Source organism: Drosophila miranda (assembly GCF_003369915.1).
Source record: "Drosophila miranda strain MSH22 chromosome Y unlocalized genomic scaffold, D.miranda_PacBio2.1 Contig_Y3_pilon, whole genome shotgun sequence".
NCBI classification, from domain to species: domain Eukaryota; kingdom Metazoa; phylum Arthropoda; class Insecta; order Diptera; family Drosophilidae; genus Drosophila; species Drosophila miranda.
Window position 1 is genome coordinate 3986031 of NW_022881625.1, and position 12218 is coordinate 3998248.

The following is a 12218-nucleotide window of genomic DNA, read 5'->3' on the forward strand; positions in this document are numbered from 1 at the left end:
ACTACGAACCGTGGATATGTGGTTTTGGTGGAATTTATTGCGAGTATTTAAATTATGGAAATAGTACACCGTGGCCGGAATATATAGATATAAATACTACGATTGAACTACGGTTGAAAACAATATACTCTCGAAATGCAAGGTTAGCGCGTCACTTGGCGTTCCATTACGGTCAAGCGCGGCACCGAAAAATATTCTCTCCAACAACTAAAACGCAGGCAAACGGTGGAGAAGCGAAAGCGAAAAGAAAAACGAAAAGAATGCACCGCTGCTTGCTGCTTGTATGTGTGTATGTAGGCTGTAAGTGCTATGTCCGCGGCTTGGGTTGAAAGAGATGTCAAACAACGGGTAAACGGTGGATTACCGTTTTATATACAATATGTATATTATATAGATGTCAAGAATATGCTAATTTAAAATGCGTACGTATAGATATGTAAGATAAATACATATGTATGTATGTGCAGTATGTATGGATCGTTATTTTGTTGTAGTATAATTAGTTAAATAAGGAGGCGCAGTGATTTGTTATTTTATTTCCTTATAAAACCGACAAACTATGGAACGTTGAGCATGCACGGAATAAACCACAAAATAATTGCAAGAATATGCCTTTTATGTTTGTTGCCAGCCGCTTGGATTGCGTTGCGATGTGTACATACATGTATGTACATATGTATGTATGTTAGCACGAAAGCTCAGCTGGTAGCTGGAGAGGTAAGAATATTATTTACACTGGATCGGAAGCTGAACGCAGGAGTTAGCTCGGATCAAATTAAACCTTTGGAGAAGTAGGAAGCCACAACCGTTGCAGAACGAAGTATGGTTTAATTTGGAGCTAGAGCGAGAAATAAATACATACACATGCATGCATGTACATATGCACGGGAACTCGGACTGGGATGGAAAACTCGCACAAAATCACTGCACTGTTGTTAGGCACAATCGAAGAGTACTTATCTTGAACTTGGAGCGATCCGCCGATGCTGGCTGGGGTGAGCTTCTCCTTATGGGAAGGCGAAGATCCGGCTCGAAGGACAATGCTTGTAGTGGCGGATCGAAGCTCAACTCTCCACAACGCAATTGCTGTAGCCGTCATAAGAAATGAAAACCGTTATGTTTAGTGGTATATATAAAATTTATGTGTGTGTATTTGGTTGGACGTCGCGCGGTAGATCGGCCGTCTGAAGCGGGAGTGAAATCGTAACTGCTTAACTCTATGCCTTATGGTTCTTTTTCTGCCGTGAGCGCCGTGTGGATCGTGGATTGTGGATCCGAGCGCCCCTCCGAGCGCGCGAGAGCGAGTTGGGACCGGGGCGCACGAGTTGGCACAGTGCGCGGAAATTGTTTACGGCTGCCTGAACACCGATGTCTCCGAAGATAGGGCTTATCCGAAGTCCATTCAAAATGAAGAGCGTAATCCGCTTTTACATTAAATCGGATTTAAATATAAACTCTATAGCGGCAAATATTTAAATTTATTTTCTTGGAAATCCTCACAGAATTTAAATGAATAAATTCCAAGTGCTCTTAAAGATGGGAAACCGAACAAACTGTCGTCTAGGGCCTGAAATTGTCCAACTCCTGATGGCACTTCAGTGACGGCGTAAACGCCAAGCTCCGCCTGAGGGGGCCAGGAGGCCATGGAGTGGGGCCATAAAACAATTTGTTGTAAATTTACGATACCCCGGCCATGTATGACAGAAGGTACATAAATACTCGAACACATAAAGGCACGGGCAGGAGGCAGTCGACATTTTCTTTCCACCAAGAAATTAGCAAAGGATGGAGGTAGGAAACGAAACGAGCTCCATTGCTCCACCATTCTTTTGGAGGAATAAATTAATTTATTGAATGAACAGATTGCATTTTAAATTTATTATACTTCCATAGTATTGATTTTGGGGCACATGAATTTCTCTTTACATGATAGAAAATTTAGTTGTTGGAGATTGACGTAAGGCTAACCCCGTTTTTCACACTGGGCTTAACTTTGTATTATAATTGGACATCCCATCGTATTTATGTATATATTAAGCCTATGTTTTGTGTTTGTATGGGGGTTTCTTTCATTGTCCTCCTCACAGGACAAGTGTCTTTTAATCAAATTACAATTGGGTTAATTTAATAAACTCTCACTTTCTACCTTTCACAGGATCTGTTCTATCTTTCATGTGTGTCCTGTGGCTGTTTTAAATGTGGCTGGCGCTGTGCCTCTTGCAAATAATTCACTTTCTTTTGCCTCTTGTAAAGAGTGTGCGGTGTGTGTGATTATGGGTTACGTGTTCGAGTGTCTGTATGCTACGGGTGTGGATGAACATTATTGGATTGCATTGAAAGAACTGGTAGCTTAGAAATAATGTATCGGCACTGGCGTTACGTTGCCTAAACGTAACGCCCAAGAGAACTAGTCCTCTGATCTACTATAATTGTTGAATACACGTTGCTTAATCAGACGCACCAACTGTGCATAATTTTGTAAATTTTTTTTGGAGATATTTCTTTAAACTTTTTTTCTTGAGTTTTTGCCATTTTTAAAGTCTATCAAACAAAATTTAGAACTGAACTGCGTAAAAGAAACAATTTAGAAGAACTGAAAAAGCCGAAATGGAAACGAGTAGAAAAACGATGTTTCTTTTTTTGAACACCAAACGCTGGCACGGCCCTGTTCGATGCGATTCGGCTCTGATTGGTTCCGCTTCAAATTGAGATCGGTCTGATTTGGCCAACTGATTTGGGGAAGCAGGAGAGCGCTCCCGATTTGCAATAACAACTAGTAATACACGCATATATACGGAATGATATATATGTAGGCAATGGTAAACGAAAGACAACTAGTATTCCCTGAGGGTTGGTGGTGTGGTTGTGTTGCGCCATGTCGAGCAATCGGAACCCAGATAGGACTGGGCTGAGTTCCTTCGCTGAGGTGTTTGTGTGTGGTGTGGTGTGGTGCTGGTTTTTGTACGAACATATTTGCTTTCTAACTTATTTCCCAAATTGATTTTGATATTCCTAAATTCCGGGATCCTAACTGAATCCCTCTCTCCACGTCAAGGTCCCTCAAGTGTGCTGCTGTAGGTGTCTATGTTTATGTTCCAGGTGAAATGCGTTGACATGTGTGAGTGTGTGCGTGTGGGATGGGCTACCACTGCGCCGTTTCTATCTCCGGACTACGAACGCCGCTCAGTAGACAATGAGCAGGTTGTTCTCATTGAAGCCGGCGGAGTGTCCGGCGTTGCGTACAATGAAACAGGATCCATCGAAGTGCATGCGCTTCTCATTGCGACTACAAAGGACAGAACAGAACGGAAGTTAGCAGAGCAGGATGAAGGGCGAGGGGAAGGGGAGGGGGAGGTTGAGAACATCGGTTTGACACTCACCGAACAAACAGATTCGAGGTCTTGCCCAGAGAGGCAGTGCAATGGATGCCAGGTGTGGTCAAAGTGGCCGATCCATTGCCGGGACTGGTGCGAATCAAGCACTTGTTGTCCACACGAGTGACCTTCACCAGGCCATCGGCTGCCTGGGTGATGCGAAATCCGTTTATGTCATAGATCTCAGTGCCATCCTCGGTACAGGTGTAAGCTGAATTGGCAATCACGTCATGGGCTTCAGCCATATAAGAGGACCATGGCGCGAGTCGCTGCGAGAAGTTCGGGAATTAAATCGAAATTAGCCAAATAAGAAGCGATGCAATTGGCCGGGGGGACTCACTCATAGAACACTGCCAGGGTGTAGTCCTTGGTCAGATCGGTGAAAGTGTCGGTTGTGGTGCGCGTCCCGGCTGTGTCCACCAGGTAGATGAGAGCGCACGCCTCGCTGGTGAAGCTCACACCCTTGTACCACATCTTGGCATAGCGACTGTAATGGGAAGATAATTCAAAGGATTCAAAAGATGCCACGTTGGGGTAAGGGCCATTCCACTCACACAAAGTTATTGCCCTTCATGCCGTCGTAGCTGACTATTTCGACTTTAGCGCCGCTCTGCAAGAGGCGTCCATTGGGGTGGATCAAAGCCGAGTTGCTGCAGTTGCGTGATAGAGCAACTGCCACCATGCTGCGCTGATTGAGCACGCGCATCGCCTTGTCCAGAGTCATGTCAATGCTGCCCCATGCAAAGAAAGGTATTAACATTAGGGGTCGGTCTTAAAGAAGAGCCAAGGGGCTGGGGGCGTCCACACTCACCGCACGCCATCGCGGAGGCGCAACTGGATGGTGCCGTTCGTCATGGCAATGGGTCCAGAGCCGGGACATGCCGGCGGTGTGTGGTTCTCGAGCTCGAAGTTGCGTGTGCTGCTCACGCGTGCCAAGGCGTATGGTGGAGGGGGCATTGGAGACGGCAACTGTTGGGAATTCTGAGATTGAGCATAGAATCGGCTAGATTTACAGATATGCAGGATTTTGGGGGAAATTGAATTTCATAAACTTTCCGATGAAAAACAGGGTTGCGGGGGAGCCTCCCCAGGGAAGTTCCCAGCAGCAATTAGTGCGCTCTGTCTCGGGAGTGCCCGGCTTCGGAAGTGGCAGGAGCCCCGAGAAGCGGCAGGAACGTGGCCGAAGTCACCGACGTGCCGTGCCTTGCCGTGCCGTGCGTCAGCTGGGGAAAATCGAAACCAAAAAGTTTGTTTATGCTTAGAATGCCAGCGGAATTGCTGGCAGGAGGTGGAGTGGGAGCTGGGAGCTGGGAGGCTTGGGGGCTTGGATGCTGGCAGGATGCGGCTCTCTCTGATGCCATTGACATCAGCACCACGGCCACGGCTGTTGTCATTCAAGTGTTCTAATCAATTCTGATTTAATTTTACGCCCAATTAAGTGTGAAAAGCTTTTAATGTTGGGCACACGGGTGCGAGCGGCAAATGGATGCAGACAAGGACTCGCAGGGGCGCAGTCACACAAGCGTGAGCATTGAATATGCCACAGATACATATGTGAGGTCGGTCCTTTGCTCGCACGAGTCCCAGTTAGGCTCTCACACTTGAATAAAGCCATTCCAGACATCAATATTTTGATCCTTCCCTGGTTGGGCTATTTGTATTTACCGCTGCTTCTGTATCCACGCTGTGGCTTCCGCACCCGCTCTCACTGCTCCACGCTTTCACACACTTTCCGTATGCATATCTCTTTCTCTCTCTTTGTGTATCTCTAACCATGTAACAACTTTCTTCTTATGACAGAGACAGACGTGGCAGATAGTTCCGCCAAGACATTATCCAATAATCTTTATCAACAGCCACAGCCAGCGCTGTAGCATCCGCGCCGCGTGCCTACCTCCACCTCCAGCTCCAGGTTAAGTTTGTTGGAAACTTTAGTCTGCATGACAGTCGATCCGATATCCCTGTGCATTTGGATTTGTTTGCAGGTAACGACAAGGCTCAAGACATTTCACTTATTAAATATCAATGTACTTTTCCTTCCATTTGCCTAATTTACCGCTGTCAACAGCAAGACAAACAATATTGTAGTCCAAAAGAGTGTACACACTGGCCGCCCAGGGTTGTCACGCTACGATAAAATAAAAACAGCTGTGTCGTAAATGTGCGATTAAAAATTCAACGAAATATTTGTATCCCCGCGAAGCTTGGTTTTTGGAGATCAAAAAGGTCTTCCATATCCCGATTGTTTGTAGTGGGGCGGATCGAAGCTCAACTCTCCCACAACGCAATTGCTGTAGCCGTCATAAGAAATGAAAACCGTTATGTTTAGTGGTATATATATAATTATGTGTGTGTATTTGGTTGGACGGTCGCGCGGTAGATCGGCCGTCTGAAGCTGGGGTGAAATCGTAACTGCTTAACTCTATGCCTTATGGTTCTTTTTCTGCCGTGAGCGCCGTGTGGATCGTGGATTGTGGATCCGAGCGCCCCTCCGAGCGCGCGAGAGCGAGTTGGGACCGGGGCGCACGGAGTTGGCACAGTGCGCGGAAATTGTTTACGGCTGGCCTGAACATCCTCCATCCCTTGCAGGATTGCAAAGTATAATGGGGTGCCTATGGCTGGGCGTACGCCCCGGACCCGATTCATCCCAAAAAAGGCGCTCTGGACTTGACAAGGACGTCGACTCAGTGTCGCTACACGGTCGGATAGGCGTGAGGATGCGCAAAACAGGGGTTTGTCTTGAGGAATCTGTGGATGGCGCCGTGGTTCCTACGACGGGGCGGCTCGCGGGGAGACGAGTGTGTCGTTCGTCGTGAGCCGATGTAGATGGCGACGCTACAGTCGGGGCTGAGCGGGCTGGACGACGAGGGCGGCGTTTTGCATGGTTCGATTTAGATGGCGACGATGCTCCCGAGGCTGAGCGGGCCGGACGACGAGACGTGGGTACGTGGAGTAGCGTGTGGTTGTTTTTGCCGGAGTGTTGGTGAGCCAGGCAGTTCCCGCAATACTGGTTGATAAGGACAGCTCGGAGTTTCTCTTCGGGGCTCAGGAGAAGAAATTGGTGGTAGGTCCGTAGCGGATGGACTCCTTGGCAGATTCGGCAACGGTAGGAGCCAATTTCCCGAGCACGTCGGTTCTCCCTGGTGCGGTTGGCGCGGGACGTGGGGCCATATCTGGGTGCGGAGAACTAAATTGAAATAAAGGCGTCGGAGACGCATTAGGAACGATCTTGGAACGGGTGAGAGGCACATTTAAGACATTGGAAATTGCCGCCCGGTTACATAGTCTGGTGAGGCTATGTTGATCTAAGGACGGATTCACCTTCGAGTTCAGGCTTGAATTCGGACCGGAGCGTAGAGCTTTCATACAGTGCATATTTTGGAAATATTTCCGTCGGTCAGGAGACCGTTCGAGAACTTCTGCGGAGGGAGCTGGAAGGAAATTGCTGTCGTAAAAAGACCCGAGTCTTCTACCAGTGTGATAGGTCGTGTGGTCCTTTGACTCGAGAACGATGAGATTTGATTCATCACCTGAGGCACTGGACCTGTGAGTACCCAGCCGAAAATGGTCTCCTGCCCGAGGAGAGAGCCACAGATGTTGGTCAGTGAGCCACTTAACTGAATGGACGGAAGGATATCCGCTCCAATCAGGATATCTTTTTGTGAACTCTCATAGAAGGTCGGATCCGCCCATGAGAGGTTCGGAATATTCGCGGCCAATTCCGGAATAACGTAGGCTGTGGCATTTAGTTGTAAGCCCGGCTTAGTCGGAGAACGGATGGAAAAACTGCAGAGCTTCTTTGACTGAGCGGATACGGCATTATTTAGGCCGGAGACCTGTGCCTGGATACGTTGGAATGGCAATTTGATCATGTCCACAAGACGTTCTGTAATGAACGTTGCCTCTGAGCCAGAGTCGATCAGAGCGCGGACGTGGAAAGTTTTTCCCAGGTGGCAAATATTAACGATAGCCGTGCCTAGGAGGACAGCACTCGTACCGGAGGCGAAATATGACTGAACGTTTGGCTGGGCTTCGGACGAACTTGGATTTTGTACGCTTGGTACTCGTAGATGTAGCTCGGGCCACGCTGAGGAATTTTGTGCCGTTGTGGAAATCGCCTCGCTGGAGGTTGCTGGATTGCTACGGTGCAGAAGCGTATGGTGCCGGTCTCCACAAATTATGCAATTGTGGGCGCTTTGGCATGCTCGTATCTGGTGGCCCCTGGCAAAGCAGTTCAAACAAAGCTGCTTTTGCTTAATGTAGTCGGAGCGAGCGCCAGCGGGCATTTGAAGGAAGTAAGGGCATAACCGGACTGGATGATACTCTTTGGAGCAGAGATCACACGTGCTCCTCGTTTGATTCACTGTGGTCTCGAACGAGTGGGCACTCCTAGGATAAGGACTTCCTTGAGACCGAAACGGATTGCTTCTCGAATTGTCTGCAGTGCGTATGCTCGCCCTGGAGTGGGCCTGAGTCTCCATGCCTGGATGGTCGTCCTCGGTCACTTCGAGAGACAGGTACCGCTCCGCCAGGAACTTGTCCATGGCGTGCCAGGTGGGAATTTCGGACTTGTGCGTCACGGATTGCTCCCAAAGCTCTAAGGTCGTCTTTGGCAGCTTAGCGGAAATGAGGTACACTAAAACTCCGTCAGCGAAAACGCTGTCTGTGGAGACCTCGGATTGGGTGAGTGTCGTGAGGCACTTGTGGACGGCCCTGTGGAGCTCGTTTAGCGCTGCTGCTGACTCGGTACGAATTTGGGGCAGACTAAAAAGGATCTTCAGCTGGGCCTTGAGTATCAGCCTCTTGTTTTGGAAACGCTCACGGAGGGCGTTCCATGCGGACGCGAAACCCTCGTTCGTAAGTGGAGCCTGTGCCACTATGTCGTGGGCTTCACCGCTGGTCTTTTTGTTGAGGTGGAACAGTTTTTCCACTGGAGCCAACCTTGGGTTTTCTATGTAGATGGCGGTGAACAGGTTTCTGCTGGTAGTCCCCACTGAAAACTTCAGTGTCACATGGAGGGAGGCGGCAACCGCCGGAAGTCGGCACTTGAACGGCCAGTTGCGGCGTGTGAGGGACAGTCGGGGCTCGAGCTGATCGTTCAGTTCGGCCAGGCATTGCGCGTAGACCGCGTAGCCGTCATCGTACATCTCTTGGACATAAGCTACACCCTCTGGATCCTCTTCCGCCATCGTCACCGAACAGGCCGCGAACTTCGCGTCCACCTTTGCCCACAGGCTTCGGAGTTGTTCTCGATGGACTTGGGAGAGCGAGCGGGTTGGTGTGCTAGCATCTAGAGCGCTGAGCTTCTGGTCGAAGCGGGTCAGTCTGCTTGCAGCCAAGGCAAACTTAGACTGTGCGGAACTGGCGGCCATAGTGCTAGGAGCCGTGCGAGGGACTCCGGAGGGGAGCAACAAATCCTCGAAGGCATGTGGTGCGTGAACCCTGGACGTGGTCGGACCTCGCTCAGCTGGGGCCGGACGGGAAGATGTGGGCGTAGTGACTGAGCCGTTGGAGCTGGGTGGATGGGTCAAACTCAGCGAACTCACCCGCTTAAACTTCTTGCGAGATTTCTTCTCAACAGTGGGCATGTTTGCTGATGGATCTGCGATAACGCGTAGTGGAGTCGCAAAGGTAGGTGAGCGGAAATGGCGACGTGGAAGTTCAGAACTACGAACCGTGGATATGTGGTTTTGGTGGAATTTATTGCGAGTATTTAAATTATGGAAATAGTACACCGTGGCCGGAATATATAGATATAAATACTACGATTGAACTACGGTTGAAAACAATATACTCTCGAAATGCAGGGTTGCGCGTCACTTGGCGTTCCATTACGGTCAAGCGCGGCACCGAAAAATATTCTCCCAACAACTACAACGCAGGCAAACGGTGGAGAAGCGAAAGCGAAAAGAAAAACGAAAAGAATGCACCGCCGCTGCTGCTTGTATGTGTGTATGTATGGCTGTAAGTGCTATGTACCGCGGCTTGGGTTGAAGAGATGTCAAACAACGGGTAAAACGGTGGATAACCGTTTTATATACAATATGTATATTATATAGATGTGCAAGAATATGCTAATTTAAAATGCGTACGTATAGATATGTAAGATAAATACATATGTATGTATGTGCAGTATGTATGGATCGTTATTTTGTTGGTAGTATAATTAGTTAAATAAGGAGGCGCAGTGATTTGTTATTTTATTTCCTTATAAAACCGACAAACTATGGAACGTTGAGCATGCACGGAATAAACCACAAAAATAATTGCAAGAATATGCCTTTATGTTTGTTGCCAGCCGCTTGGATTGCGTTGCGATGTGTACATACATGTATGTACATATGTATGTATGTTAGCAACGAAAGCTCAGCTGGTAGCTGGAGAGGTAAGAATATTATTTACACTGGATCGGAAGCTGAACGCAGGAGTTAGCTCGGATCAAATTAAACCTTTGGAGAAGTAGGAAGCCACAACCGTTGGCAGAACGAAGTATGGTTTAATTTGGAGCTAGAGCGAGAAATAAATACATACACATGCATGCATGTACATATGCCACGGGAACTCGGTCTGGGATGGAAAACTCGCACAAAATCACTGCACTGTTGTTAGGCACAATCGAAGAGTACTTATCTTGAACTTGGAGCGATCCGCCGATGCTGGCTGGGGTGAGCTTCTCCTTATGGGGAAGGCGAAGATCCGGCTCGAAGGACCAATGCTTGTAGTGGGGCGGATCGAAGCTCAACTCTCCCACAACGCAATTGCTGTAGCCGTCATAAGAAATGAAAACCGTTATGTTTAGTGGTATATATATAATTATGTATGTGTATTTGGTTGGACGGTCGCGCGGTAGATCGGCCGTCTGAAGCGGGAGTGAAATCGTAACTGCTTAACTCTATGCCTTATGGTGCTTTGTCTGCCGTGAGCGCCGTGTGGATCGTGGATTGTGGATCCGAGCGCCCCTCCGAGCGCGCGAGAGTGAGTTGGGACCGGGGCGCACGGAGTTGGCACAGTGCGCGGAAATTGTTTACGGCTGGCCTGAACACCGATGTCTCCGAAGATAGGGCTTATCCGGCTTTTACATTAAATCGGATTTAAATATAAACTCTATAGCGGCAGATATTCAAATTTATTTTCTTGGAAATCCTCACAGAAATTTAAATGATTAAATTCCAAGTACTCTTAAAGATGGGAAACCGAACCAAACTGTCGTCTAGGGCCTGAAATTGTCCAACTCCTGATGGCACTTCAGGTGACGGCGTAAACGCAAAGCTCCGCCTGAGGGGGCCAGGAGGGCCCATGGAGTGGGGCCATAAAACAATTTTGTTGTAAATTTACGATACCCCCGGCCATGTATGACAGAAGGTACATAAATACTCGAACACATAAAGGCACGGGGCAGGAGGCAGTCGACATTTTCTTCCCACCAAGAAATTAGCAAAGGATGGAGGGTAGGAAACGAAACGAGCTCCATTGCTCCACCATTCTTTTGGAGGAATAAATTAATTTATTGAATGCACAGATTGCATTTTAAATTTATTATACTTCCATAGTATTGATTTTGGGGCCCATGAATTTCTCTTTACATGATAGAAAATTTAGGTGTTGGAGATTGACGTAAGGCTAATCCCGGTTTTTCACACTGGGCTTAACTTTGTATTATAATTGGACATCCCATCGTATTTATGTATATATTAAGCCTATGTTTTGTGTTTGTATGGGGGTTTCTTTCATTGTCCTCCTCACAGGACAAGTGTCTTTTAATCAAATTACAATTGGGGTAAATTTAATAAGCTCTCACTTTCTACCTTTCACAGGATCTGTTCTATCTTTCATGTGTGTCCTGTTGCTGTTTTAAATATGGCTGGCGCTGTGCCTCTTTCAAATAATTCACTTTCTTTTGCCTCTTGTAAAGAGTGTGTGGTGTGTGTGATTATGGGTTACGTGTTCGAGTGTCTGTATGCTACGGGTGTGGATGAACATTATTGGATTGCATTGAAAGAACTGGTAGCTTAGAAATAATGTATCGGCACTGGCGTTACGTTGCCTAAACGTAACGCCCAAGAGAACTAGTCCTCTGATCTACTATAATTGTTGAATACACGTTGCTTAATCAGACGCACCAACTGTGCATAATTTTGTAAATTTTTTTTTGGGAGATATTTCTTTAAACTTTTTTTCTTGAGTTTTGCCATTTTTAAAGTCTATCAAACAAAATTTATAACTGAACTGCGTAAAAGAAACAATTTAGAAGAACTGAAAAAGCCGAAATGGAAACGAGTAGAAAAACGATGTTTCTTTTTTTGAACACCAAACGCTGGCACGGCCCTGTTCGAAGCGATTCGGCTCTGATTGGTTCCGCTTCAGCTTGAGATCGGTCTGATTTGGCCAACTGATTTCGGGAAGCAGGAAAGCGCTCCCGATTTGCAATAACAACTAGTAATACACGCATATATACGGCATGATATATATGTAGGCAATGGTAAACGAAAGACAACTAGTATTCCCTGGGGGTTGGTGGTGTGGTTGTGTTGCGCCCATGTCGAGCAATCGAAACCCAGATAGGACTGGGCTGAGTTCCTTCGGTGAGGTGTGTGTGTGTGGTGTGGTGAGGTGCTGGTTTGTGTACGAACATATTTGCTTTCTAACTTATTTCCCAAATTGATTTTGATATTCCTAAATTCCGGGATCCTAACTGAATCCGTCTCTCCACGTCAAGGTCTCTCAAGTGTGCTGCTGTAGGTGTCTATGTATGTGTACCAGGTGAAATGTGTTGACATGTGTGAGTGTGTGCGTGTGGGATGGGCTACCACTGCGCCGTTTCTATCTCCGGACTACGAACGCCGC

The 12218-nt window shown here is 47.5% G+C and overlaps 1 protein-coding gene across 1 annotated transcript; it reads right to left on the bottom strand.

Moving 5' to 3' along the window:
* Positions 1-3380: 3380 nt before the first annotated feature.
* LOC117194445 lies at positions 3381-4093 on the bottom strand. Its single transcript, XM_033399013.1, has 3 exons — positions 3929-4093; positions 3715-3861; positions 3381-3643 (listed from the first exon to the last, which is right to left on the bottom strand). The coding sequence occupies exons 1-3, from the start codon at positions 4078-4080 to the stop codon at positions 3598-3600; spliced, it is 345 nt and encodes a 114-aa protein (XP_033254904.1). The 5' UTR covers positions 4081-4093; the 3' UTR covers positions 3381-3597.
* Positions 4094-12218: the final 8125 nt, after the last annotated feature.